Here is a 13,924-nt window from a genome sequence, read left to right on the forward strand (position 1 = left end):
ATTTTCCAATCATTTTCCAACCGAAAACACAACAAATGGCAATAAATTTCAATGCCGTCGCAATTGTTGCAACAACAACAACAACAGCAACGACAACAAACAAACACATCTCGTGTTGTGTTTAGTTACAAGTGTTGTGCGAGTGTGTGTGCCAGTGTGTGTGCGTGTGAGTGTGTGACAAAACCGTTACAACTCAAAGCTAAACAAATGCAACAAATACAAATTAATTAACAGCAACAACAACACAACAACAACAAATTGGCAGCAAAAGATACAAAAAATTAATGCATTTTTTTGAGCACGTAGAAAAAAGAAAACCAAAACAAAGCAACAACCACAACAACAACAACAACAACGAGAAGAGAAGAAGAATAATAATCAAAAAAAAAGTAGTGTGAATATCTTATGTATTTGTTTATGTGCATGTGTTATATGTGTCTGTGTGTGTGTATGTGTCTCTGCTGCAATTAACTAACTACATTTAATGCAATTAACTAACAAAAATACACAAAAGTAGAAGCAGAAGAAACTGTTCTCGCCTTTTTCAATGCCTCAACAAGCGGCAAAGCAGACGCCGCAGCAGCAGCAGCAGCAGCGATAACAGCAGTGATAACAGCAACAACAATTAATATAAACGAGCGAAAGAGCGAAGCAATTAAAGCTTAAAGAGGAAGAGGAAGAAGCTTTAGCAAAAGAATCGACAAAATCCAAAGACAGCCCACGAATGCAGCCAACATTGCCACAAGCCGCTGGGACAGCCGATATGGATCTGACGGCTGTTCAATCAATCAACGATTGGTTTTTCAAAAAGGAGCAAATTTATTTATTGGCACAATTTTGGCAACAGGTAAGTCGTCAACCTGCCAACCCCCAACCCCCCACAACAACACACAACAAACAACAAACCACAAACCAATCAACAAAGCGACAACATTTCATGCCACAAACTCAACACAACTCACAGTGCGAATTTTTGAAAAGCCTACAAAAAGTGTCTATCATTTGTGTTTATTATTTTCAATAAAAGTTCATGAGTGAAGTTCTTAGTTACCTTATGGCCTAATTCCTATTGCAACCTAGTAAAAAAGGTTCACAAAAGTGACAATTTAAAACTGATGAGTTTCGCAAATTATAAATCAATCAATTCATTAGCAAATTTAAATGTTAACTTAGTTTCAAGTTGTTCCCGTCAGTCTAATAGTGTCAAAAATGGTCAGAAAGTAATAGTATTAGACTAAAATTATAAAATAAATATATATACATACATACATATAGCAAAATAAATTAATAATCATTTTACAAGGGCCAAGTCTATACAACTTCTATTCAAAATAGCTCAAAAAATTTCAATTTTAAACTTAATTAAAGTTATGCCCTAAAACAGAAGCGACTATAAAAGTGAACCGGCTTTTTAGAATATTGAATAAACAACGCAAAATAATTATTAAGAAATTTCATAGCTTCTACCAATAAAATATATAAAAAACGAGTTATTTCTACTTTGTTAGAATTTTAAAAAGTTTTGCGTACAACTTTACCAAAAATTCATAATTTCTAAATTTAAACAAAATTGTATAGTTTTTAAATATGCATATTAAAAAAATAATTTTAGAAAAAATTAATTTTGACAGCATTTGTCTGCAATAAAACTATAAAATCAAGCAAATATTTCAAACTTAAACAAAAATTTAATGAAAAATTAGCTAAAATTGATAAAATTCCAACAAGTTCAAATTAATTGTAAAAATGTTTGATTATAATTCAAAATCCAGCTAAATCAAGTTAAAATTATTAATTTTTGTAGCACGTAAAGTAAAATTACAAATTAAATTAAATTATTTTAAAAACAAATATGCATGTACATAAATTGAAATGACATAATTTTTTTTGATTTTCTCAGTGATGAAAAATGAACACAAATTAGGAGGCAAAATAGAAAAATGCAAATGGGGTAGAAAAAAAAAAACTCCCACACTTTGGAAAAACAAACAACAAATATGAAAATGATATGCAATGCAATTTTTCCATTTCATTTTGAAAAAATTAGTTTTGTATTCTTTGTTGTTGTTGTTTTGTGTTTTTGCAATTCAGTTGCAACTAATTGAGTTTGCGTGTCTGTGCCAATTGTTTTTATTGATTTCTGAAAATTTGTTTACAAAATGTAACAACAACAACAACAACAACAGCAGCAGCAGCAAGAGCAACAACAAAAATAATAATAATAACTAATAGCTGAGCGATTTTAGGCATGAATTGTTTGCAAATTGTTTCGAGAAAACTGTTCAACAAGTCGCTGGGGTTTTTTTTTTGTTTGTGCATTTGTCGATCTTTAGCTGATCGTTGAGCCAAAAGTTAATGGGCACACACACACACATACAGCTAGTGAGACAGATCAGCAGACGCATTCACTCAACTTAAGTCGAAATAAAAGTGCAAAGCGTTCCCTACTTACTCTTGACTTCTTCTCATAATCAACACAACATCATTATCATCATCATCATCATTATTATCATTATCAGACCAGACGACAATTTTTGGCCGCATGCCAAACTTGAAACTCTAGCAAAAGAACAACAACAACAACAAGTAGCTCCAGACTCAGACATCTATCTACAAGTACATATATGCATCTGCAAGATACATTTATGCATCTATAACTAGATGCATGTATCTATAAGCTAGCTTATATTAATTGCTGTTTGTCTGACTTCTAATTGGTTTTCCGACTTTACACATCTAAATCTATCAAAATATGTATCTATAATTCATATATAGAATTGAATTGATTTCACATATCTAACCTATAAGCACATGTATCTCGAAGATACTTGTGCTTATGATTCCATCAAATTAATTAAAGTTGGTCTGCATTCTAATTGGCTTTCAAGCACAAACTAATCGAACAATAATAATTATAATCTGTAAACAGCTGCAACTACAATTGTTCCCTCAACTCCTTCAATCTCAATCTCAGCCACAACACCCCTTCCTTTCCTCCTTGGGGATAATCATTCGCAGAATGCAAAACAACAACTGAAAATTCCCAGAAATTGGCATTGCAATTGATTTACATTGACGGCGACTCTTCGCTAGACCTGAGCCCAGATTTCTAAGTACTTTTCACAAATATATATTTTCACATATATATATATATATATATCTATTCAAATATATATATATTTATATTCATATATGGTTGCGAGTACATTCGGTTCTTGATGTTTGCCTTCGTTTTGCCGTCGGCAAATTTTTGCATGCTTGCATGAAATTCAATCCAAATGCAAATATTTTTATAGATAGTTGTATCCCCCACATCTGGGGATTTTTTTTGTTTTTTGAGAGAGAGAGATCTAGTGATCTCAGATCTGTAGATTTCAGATTCGGTATTCTCAACTGGCTGAGCCAGAGTGCAATTAGTGCAAAGTGCAGTCAGCGAGGCAATCAATAAAACTTAAATAAGCAAAACCAATTTGCTACCACGCCCCGTGGAAGGAAATGGCTAAAACTAGAAAACTAGAAAAAGCAGAGGAAACAAAGATCAACTGAAAACTGTAGATACATATGAAATAATCAACTAAACTACGAGTTACTCTCCATGAAAAATCTATATTTTTAATTAATATTAATAATAAATTCCATTGATTAGTTGAGCTGAGCTTAAAGATAATGTCAAGATTTTTTTCAATAGAAAAAATATAAAAATAAATAAATAAAAAGTTGATAAGTATTTTTCAAATAAATATTTGATATTTTGGCATTTATACTATAAATAATTATAAAAATAAACAATTGAATTTTCATAAATATTATTTAATGAATAAAAATTATATGATATGATAAAAAAAAAATTAGCAAAACATTTTGTAAGCAATATTATTACAAATACTATTCTGGTTGTAGAGTATACAAAATGGTTTTGGAAATCGTTTTCTTAAACTTCTTTTTAGTTTTGTTGGGCATCGATTCGCAGAATTTTGAAGCAAAGCGCGTTCTTAACGAGCATTTGATTTGTTATTAATGGGAGGCGAGTAAAATAAGCAAAGAAAAAAGCAGCGAAGGAGAAGAGAAAAATAAAAGGCAAGCAACTAAGTAACTTGGCAAAATTGTTTGGCTCGAGTATTGGGAGAATTTCAAGTTGAGATCAGTCAAACAAATGATGTGTTTGGCAATTAGACACAGATCGATTTGGAGTCTGATCTCTGTAATAAGTCTTGAGTTGAGTTAAGTTGACTTGAAGTGATCTCATCATTGGCTTATCGGCGATAAAGAGTGGCAATAAGAACAACATAATAATATGGCCAAAAATAGGTCGAAATCTGGGCCCATAAATAAGTATCATTGACACATACACACTTGTACAAGTGTGTACAAGGCAATGTATGTAGATCCAAATTGTGTAATCATAAATAACAATAATCAAGTTAAACATATTAATTTGTAAGGCCAAATATAGAAGTTCATTAAATAATTAACAGTCAGACGAGCCAGAAAAAAAAAGACAGACAGACAGACAGACAGACAGAATGACAGACAGACAGACAGACAGACAGTAGAAGCGCAAACAAAACCTTCAACAGCTGTCCAAATTGTACGACTTTTTCTACTCAACTCCCCCTCACACTTATTCGATCTTTCCCCCCCTTTTCAACTTCGTTTTAGAGTATTCATTTCATTTACTTAAGTTTTTTTTATTGGGCCTTCAAGTCGCAGTCGAACTCGATGTCGAATTGGCACCAATTCAACAAGACTGCCAGATTGACAAAAATTATTATACCATATATCAGATGGTAATACTCGTACTCCAGATAGAAATATATATACATATATATCTATAAAAAAAACTAGCACAGTGGCACTAAATCCATTTCCGTATTTTCGATTGCAAAGCAACTGCGACAAAGAAAAGAAGTCTGCGATAGTCAAAAAAAAAAAAAAAAAAAACGATCTATAAAAAGCAAAAACTCGGTCGCAATGCAATCTATAAACTTGACCCATTAACATGGCCAAAAGCAGAAGAAGCAGCCGTTGTCATTTGACTAAGCAAAATCTGTCATTGATTTTTGCTGAGTTGCGAGCCAAAATCAAAAAAAAAAAAAAAAAAAATAGATAGAAAGAACGAATTGAAAGCAACCACAACAAATTTTAATTGCCAAAATGCATTGCTGACAAAAAAAGGAAAAAGAGAATCAAACAGATAAAGATACTGCGACTAGAAACAAGCGTGGTTTATTATTATTATTATTATTTTTTTTTTGGATTTTTACTTTTTTTTTTTTTTTTTTTGGTGGCATTAATCAAATTGAAACCGGTTCGCAGCCACCACCACCAGCAGCAAAAGCAGGAGCAGGAGCAGCAGCACCACCACCACCGCTTTTAATAGTTTAAAAGTTTATTTCAAATATGGCGGTCTCAGGATTGAAGTTCTGCTTCCCATTTGCATATGTCGAAATGAGCAGCAGCCCCTGGGCTGTGTGTGTGTGTGTGTGTATGGGTGTGTGTGGCGTCAAGGGTTGTGTTTAGCGGCTAAGCTATTAGATACACACACACAGATACAGAAACAGATAGAGCTAGTGAGATACATAGATACATTGATAGAGATCAGCGGCGTGTGTCATATAATTTTTAGCGTTTTAAGTGCAATTTACTGACGGGGCTAATGAGTCAGCCCAAGGGTTAAAAATCAGAGAAAACCACCCACCCATTTACACACTCACACACGCACACACACACTTACTAACGCACACACACAAAAAGATACAAATTCGAATGCTGACGAATCGAAGCGAAACTGAAACTGAAACGCTCGAATGTGCGAGTCAATCGCTCGATCGCTGGAGATATGTTAATATAATTAAATTAATTTGTCAGCACGGAAATTAAAACCACGCAGCCTCTCACAACAACAACAGGAACAAATACAATCTATAAGCATATGTATCTATATCTATAACAGGCGACGGCCCCTAAAGCGACACAAAAACTGAAAATCGAACAATTAAACGAGGGAGCACATAGGCGTGGGCGTCCAGGGGGGCTATGGGGCGGTAGTGAGGGGGGGACATACTTTGGTATGTGAAATAAAAAATCATTTGAACAGAAAACAAAACAAAAAAAAACTGAACAGAACAGAACAGAAATTAATAATTATTATTAAAAATTGAGTTCATGAACTGTATGTGTGTGTGTGTGTGTGTGTGTGTATGTGTGCTTCTGACTCTTGATCAATTTTTATTATTATGATTATTACCATTATTCGAGTGAATGTTTTTGTTGCTTTTCCGGTTAGCTAGACGCTCTCCTATAACAGTAATTATTAATAGCTTGCGACTGCGACTGCTGGCAGCTAATTGAAGCATTTTATAACAATTTTTATAACCATATATCCATATATATCGAATTTTGTTCACACCAAACGTGATCTATCGAAAACACACACAAGAGCTAATGAGAATATCTATCTATATTAACTGATTATTTCATTTGAAACACAGCAAATTGAGTTAAAAAAAGTTTAAAATTAAGATAGCAAACAATCTTAACTCGACTTATCGATATCATAATGAGATTATCTAAAGTTCTGCATTTATTAGAAATCAAAAAAACTTACTTTATTATCTCATCTGTCTTAAAAAATGCTAACTAAATTGTAAGTAATAATTTGTATCAAATTGTCACACTATTATCATATTATACACTATGGTATACTGAAATGTTCTATTGTAACTCGACTTATCGCTGAGAGAAATCAATCAGCTAAAGTTCTAACTTAACTAGAAACTCTAAGATGATAATTTCAGTTGAATAGCTAGAGTTAAAGACACGTTAAATGCTCAGTGTCATTATTATCACATCTGGCATGGCTTAAAGGCTACCAAAAAGCACAAAAGCAGCCCCAAAAAGATCTAAAAAAAAATAATAATGAAGAGAAAGAAGTGAAAAAATTATGCTTACATTTTGTATATGAAAAGGAGATTCAACTGCTTTTGTGTGTACAACTTAATAACGACTAATTGTCTTTTTATATGCATGCCATAGAGCGGCTTTGTGTGTGAGAGTGTGTGTGTGTGTGTGTGTGTGTGTGTGTGTGTGTGTGTGTGCAACTGCAAACCTGTCTTGAAAATCTTTTTAGCTGCCGCCCGAACCGATTCTTAACTGAAACTCAGACAACGGCAATGAGGATGACGACGACGACGACGACGACGACGATTACGATGAGAATGACGATGAGTTGAGTTGAGTTGAGTTCGTCTTTCATCTTCAGTTGTCAGTAATTTGTGCAGCTCAATATATCAGTCGATATCTTATGAGTTTTTAATTTCAGGGGTCTCTCGCTCTCTCTCGCTCTCACATCAATTTGATTTCCTCTGTTTGCCGAGTTTTTCCAGCCCAGACTGAAAAGGACAAATCGTTCAAGACCCTCAACGGCCTCAACTGCGCTGAGGATATTGAATAAAATATCATTTTGTGCACGCCCCCTTTTAAAAGAGAAGCTGTACAAAAATAATAATAATAATAATAATAAAACAAAAACAGAAAAACAGAAAAATAACGTAAACAGAACTCAACTCAAGACGTTTGTGGCAAGTTGATGATGATGAGTTTTGTTGCTGCTCCCTTGAGCACGCTTGTTGCGTATTGGCAACTTTTGTGATCGATACGCGATGCAAAAGTTTCATCTGTCCCGTACACCCCTCTATCCTTTAACCCCCCCTCGCTACTCCTCGGTTGAGTAATGACCAACGCCCGAGGAGCGCACATTAAAAAGGAATCATCATTATTGGCAGTTCGGTGGGGGGATCAAGGATTATATATGCTGCCATTAAGACAACACCATGAGCAAATATCTCTTCATCTGTCTGTCTCCCAGTCTCTGTCTCTCTGTCTGTCTGTCTGTCTGTCTGTCCGTCTGTCTGTCTGTCTGTCTGTCTTTCGGTCGGTTTGTCTGCTTGTGCATTCCATTTTATACCATTCCGTTTATTTATTATTATTTCTTTTTGTTGCAATTTAGCTATTTTCAGTTTTTCTCGTTTTCAATTTTGCATGAAAATTATTTGCACACAGTTTTACAGCCGCCGTTGCGTTGTCGTGTTTTTACAATTTTTTATTGATGTTTTAATTAAGTTGTTGGCTTTTCTATTCCCCTCTCCCTCTCACACACACACTGATCATCTGCCGCATTGCATACACGCCCACACATTGCCACCGACCCCGACTCCCCCCCTATTTACCCCCTTCGGCCATCGTCTTTGCTCTCTTGGAAATTTCTTGCATCAAAATGTGTTGATTTTTATATGCAAACCTCAACAATCCCCTCAGTCTATCCCCTCTTCTGACTAGGCCCCCCCGCTTCCCACAGATCTTTCTAGCTGTTGTTGTTTTTATTATTTTTGGCACGACATGAAAATTAGTTTAGAAAATAATTTGCTTTGACTTTGAGTGCTTGTTGCGATTTGCAATAGTTTTTTTTCCCCTTTTTTTCTCATCTTTTTTTTTTTTTTTTTTTTTTGTTCTTTGTTGAGTTCCGTTTTTTGTTTGTTTTCTTTAATTTGTTGCCATTGCGGGCAAACGCTACAAGCATTTTAATGTTGAAATTTTAAGTTGTTATTGAAACATTTAATGTGCCATAACATTGATGTTTATCCAGTTTACAAATAACACGATTCTTCAAAATTCGCATTCCTATTGATAGTCCATAGGAATAAACTGTAAAAGATATGGCCAATGCGCAGCTATTTATGTAATAATGCTCTTATAAAGATTTTCAGCAAATTACATAGTCATTAAACTGTTCTGATTTGGTGTTCAATAGGTTATTAATAGGTAAAATGGAAAGTAAATAGTGCAAATTTGCAGCTAGCACATTATACGCTTTCGGTATAAATTTTGAGTTATATTTCATGACGTTTACCCATTTTTAATTTGGTTGATTCAGGTTAGCTTTACGAAAAACTGGAAAAATCATGTGAATATTGATTTATCATTATAAAACCGCAATATAGTTAAATTTTAGTAATATTCAATGACGTTCAACCGTTCTATATTCTGTTTCCATAGGTAAACACTATGAAAAACAAAGTAAAAGCACAAAATAACTTAGTATTTCAATAATATGACGTCGTTTACTCAATTTTGTATTGGTTTCAATAGGTTGGCATTGAAAGAAGTAGAACTTTTGCGCCAAGTAAGCCAATTTGCAGCTGGGCAATATCACACATTTGGGGCATGCAATTTGTTAATGTTGCCCATTTGGCATTACACAATGCCCAAAACTCTATTGGGCACCTGGCACCCAACCTTATCAGAGGTGTCAAATTTTGGTTGAGCTACTCATTCTCTGCGGAAGAATATATCTCGTATTTTCTTTTGGGGTGGGCAAAACTTGTTTCTATCATTGTCATTAAATCTTCTCTTCTTCGAAGTTGCTTTTCGCTTTTGTTTTTTGTCAATCTACAGAAAGGGTTCGATTACAGGCTCTATATAGTAAGTTGCCAGTTGTGAATATTAAACTGATTGTGTGTATGCCCATCATTGACCAGGGGACGTTTCATGATGATACCGGTCTATAGACTAGGGGTTGATCTCAATCACAATTCTCCCTCACTCTCTATCACACACTATCTAACTCTATCGCTGGACGCTTCCAAAGGGTTCAGAGTGCGACGTACTTTTTGGTCTTGGGGTTGGATTTAGTTTAATGCTGCTCGCAGTTTGTCAGTCTGCGAGTTTGTCAATTGTCAGTCGGGCGCGCCTGTGCGCCATAATTTATCAGTTGTATGCAAATGAGTTTGATTTATTCAATGAGCTGCGCACAATTTTATTTTATGCCCATTAGCCGGCGTATATATCTCATTTTTTTCGCCTGCCTTTTTTTTACATTTTTTTCACAATTTTTTTTTTTAGATTTTTTTTTACTGATTTGGAAAATTTTTAAATAAAAAGCAAACAAGCGACGACCCTTTTTTTATATTTTTTTGGTTATGATTCGGTAATTGTAGCCCTCGTACAGCTGGCGGTTGATTCGTTGATATGTTCGATAGTTCAGTTTTGGGTCTAGGGACTCTCGGGATACATTGCTGCATTTGTCGAGTGTCGTCGTCGTCGTCGTCGTCGTCGCAGTTGCATGCTACAAAGCAAATCATCGCCGCGGCTCATTGCAAGGCAACAGACGTAAAAAAATTACAAAAAAAAAAAAAATGAAAAAAAAAATTGAAAAAAAAAATATAAAGGAAAAACTGAATAAATCTAAAATATATCTGCGGCATATGCGCGATCATTGACAGGGGAGCAGCAGCAGCGGGAGAAGGAGGAGGAGTAGGAGGCAGAGGTGAGGAAGAGGGAAATGAGGGGCATGTAAAATAAAAACATATTTATGTGTGCTGTTTGTTCCTTCTGTCTGTCTGGCTGCCTCTCTTTAGCCGTCTATCGTTCTCTCTGTCTCTCTCTCTGTCTCTGTGTTCGCCCCACTCAATCATAAGGCATTGGCAGGCGTAAATCAAATCAAGTAGCAATGCAACAGCAACAGCAACAGTTGCCGCTTGCTGCATGTTGCACGCACAGAGTTGCTCGACGCTCAGACAATGATTAAGTAGGCAAAATGCACTCGCTCCCTGCCCCGCTCTGCTCTGCTCTGCCCCTACTCTGCTCTCCTATCCACATCACTTAACTACACTCGATTCTCCTGACACGCTCTCGCTCTCCTTCACACTTGATTTGCCTCTCTCTTACTCACTGTGCCCATTCCCATACCCATCCCATTCCGATTCTCATTCCCGTTGTTGTGGCATTTTTTCCCCCTTTTATGTTTTTAATTATTACCGTACGGCATTTGGCGGCAGCTTGACTAAAAACACAGCAACAACAACAGCAGCAATACAGGCAAAACTAAAAGTATATACATATATATATATATGTACAATACATAAAAAAAAAAACAACAACAACAAACTTTAGCATATCAACATCAAGTTGTGCGGAACTCGTGTGGAGTCGCCATGTCTCGATGTCATATCCATCGTTCGGATCTTTCCAGCTTCTTCAGTTCCAACTTGAACTCCATTTCCATTTCCATCTGCCTCTGTCAGTCCTTGACAAGCAATGCTCTTGTCTGTCCCCCTATCACACTCTCTGAGTGTGTTTGCTGGGGATCACTATTGATCTTCTTATAAGTATGATCAGAAATTAAGACTAATTCGGATTCTTGGTAAACTTGAAATCGCCATATGATCAGCAGATCGACAATGTTGCAGATTCCCAAACGATCCTCAGTCTGAATAGAAAAGTGATTGTATTCAATTAAAACTTTATACAAAAAAAATTCTCTAACTGTTTTAAACACTTTTAAAGATCAGCTATGATCAATGATCACATGATCAATTTAATATAGAAAAGATCTTCCATTCGATTACTAACTAAATTTTTAGTTGTTACTGATCGCAACAGAAGTTCTCAAACGATCCTCAATTCCTCATTCCAGTGATCACAAGAGAAATTGCTCAATAGTTGCATACCCAAAACTCTTCAACTGCAGTGGAATGCAGAATTCTCCAGAAAGTTTACTAGCAATTGATTATTTAGCAGCTCAAGAGCTTTTCAAGTGATCTTTCATGATTAAACAAAAAAAGATTTCAAGTATTCGATTTACATAGAAAGAATCTAAGTGAGCTCACAAAAGTTTCTCAGTGCAGTGTTGTGTAGTATTCAAATTGATCAATTCAGATCCGATCAGTTGAGATCGGATCGGTTGATAAAACTCTGATAATATTTACTATTAAGCAAAGACGCCTACACAAATTATATGAAATTCTCTCATCGTATCGCATCGCATTTGCTTTCCACACAATTTTCCTACACATCTGATAATGATGATGATCAGCTCATCATAGTTCATCATAATGATGATCCGCTGACGCTGACTTTTTTTTCTTCGTCGGTTTTTGAAGTATGAACGACAAGTTCTTTGACGCTCAGCTCTTGTATTCTTTTTTTTTTTTTTGTTTCTTCAATGGCATTTAGTGTACCCGAAACATGCGAGTGAATATATGTATATGAATTATTATATAGATCAGCTGCATATACGAATGGACGACAGATCAGCGACAGCGACAGCTACTTGAGAAAGCCCCCCCTTTTCCCTCTCGCTCATACATAATACGGTTGCTCTTGTCATTTACTAAATACTTTGCTGTTTAGCTGCTTCGAACAACAAGCAACTGCCAGGCGATCAATGTGATCAATCGCGCTTCAATTTTTCTTCTCTGCTTCCCAAAAAGATTTCTTCTAGATGGGGTTTCATCTTATATCTTTTTTTTTTTTTTTCATTTCGTTAAAATTTTTTTTTTTTATTTGGTATTTCTGTTTTGTTGTTTCGGTTGGGTATTTTTTTTTTTGTCAGCGGAAATCTTTTGTGTGTAGCTCAAGTGGTGCCTCTTGTTGTTATTGTTGTTGTTGTTGTTGTTGTATTATTAGCTAGTTCAATTTTTGTCGGTTGCGGGTGTGTGCGGGCGTTCAGACTTTGCCGCTGCCTCAGCCTCCAACAAGTGGCAGTTGAACGCCGCTAAGTAGCTCAGATAATGGCAGCGCGTAATGCCACAAAAGTCCCCCTTCCTGAAATAATTGAGTGTCAATTATACACACACTCATACACTCACACTCACACACACCCATCCGTCCATCCATCCATCTATCCATGTGTGCATTTAGTGAGTTTTTGGTGTTACTTGATGTCAGCTGTTGAAAATATTAGGAAAAATTATAGGCGTAAATATTATGCATGTTTTTTTGTCTCACATTTTTAATGTGTTTTGTTTTTCTCTGTTGTTGCCAGTATTGAGACAGGCGGCGTTTCCAAAAAAACAAAAACGCCTTCGTTATTAATTTATGAGCTCGACAAGCGGGAAAATCGAACAATTCCCGTGGAGCTAAGCAAATGCGCATATGCTGCAGTCTAAAATATGTGTGCATACATTTGACTGAAATTAAAATGTCTACAAAACTTTACAAAGTCTACAAGTTCTAAAAAATAACGTTGCAGACTAAGAAAGCGTATAAATGCATCACCTAGCCAACATTTACTGCAAATTAGCAAAACTGCACCAAGTCTCCAAACTCTACAAAGTCTCTAGATGCATTAGAAAAGTTCTTAGAATGCATTGCTGCATTAGAAAATCGATTTCTAAGCATGTGTTGTTGATTTTGTAAACTCTACAAAGTCTACAAACTCTACAAATTGTTTAGCCTAACTGTTTGAATGTATAGACACCTTGTCACATTATTTATTACATTATATTGTGAATTTGACTAACTCTACAAAGTCTCCAATTGATGCATAACTGCTGCTTTAGCTTTTAAATGATTGTATACATTGGTTTTATAAAATTTGCTGCAAATATGTAAAGTCTACAAACTCTACACAAAACTCTACACTAACATTAAATGCCACAGCATAAGCGCTTATAACTGCAACGCCAACAACAACACATGTGCACACTTTTAATATGCATAACAACAAATTGCACTTGCTTGGCAGACATCATCATCGTCCACTTTGGGGCGCTGCCACAGCCACTGTGGCTGTGACTGTGGCTGTGACTGTGCAACTGCCACTGCCACTGCAACTGGGGGCATTGTGGAACAGCACAGGCTAATAAAAATTTTCGCTTCTGCCATATCGAACGACATAAAAACTGATCGACAACGACAAATATAACTCGGCGACAGAGTGTGGGGGTGCGGCAGGCGTAAGGGGTAAATATTGGCCATAGGGTTGGGGGATGGCAGCCAGGAGGAGGTGAAGAGGGATGTGCGGGTAGGTAGCTTTTGGGGTCTGGCGGGCGGGCACAATATAATGTCCACAACTAGCTCTGTCTGTCTGACTTTTGTTTTTGTTCTTTTCTTTTTTTTTTTTTTGGTGTTGTTGTAAATTTTA

At 35.7% G+C, this 13,924-nt stretch overlaps 1 protein-coding gene across 1 annotated transcript in view; it reads left to right on the plus strand.

Annotated features, from left to right (window-relative positions):
- The first annotated feature begins 387 nt into the window (after window positions 1–387).
- The window catches only part of LOC117782118 (homeobox protein cut), an 88,524-nt gene continuing 74,987 nt past the window's right edge, over window positions 388–13,924 (plus strand). The window contains exon 1 of the mRNA XM_034619091.1: window positions 388–847. Coding sequence (XP_034474982.1) covers window positions 725–847 — 123 coding nt within the window. The 5' untranslated portion in view covers window positions 388–724. The remainder of the gene's footprint in view (window positions 848–13,924) is intronic.

The sequence above is a fragment of the Drosophila innubila genome, chromosome X (genome assembly GCF_004354385.1).
Source record: "Drosophila innubila isolate TH190305 chromosome X, UK_Dinn_1.0, whole genome shotgun sequence".
NCBI classification, from domain to species: Eukaryota; Metazoa; Arthropoda; class Insecta; order Diptera; family Drosophilidae; genus Drosophila; species Drosophila innubila.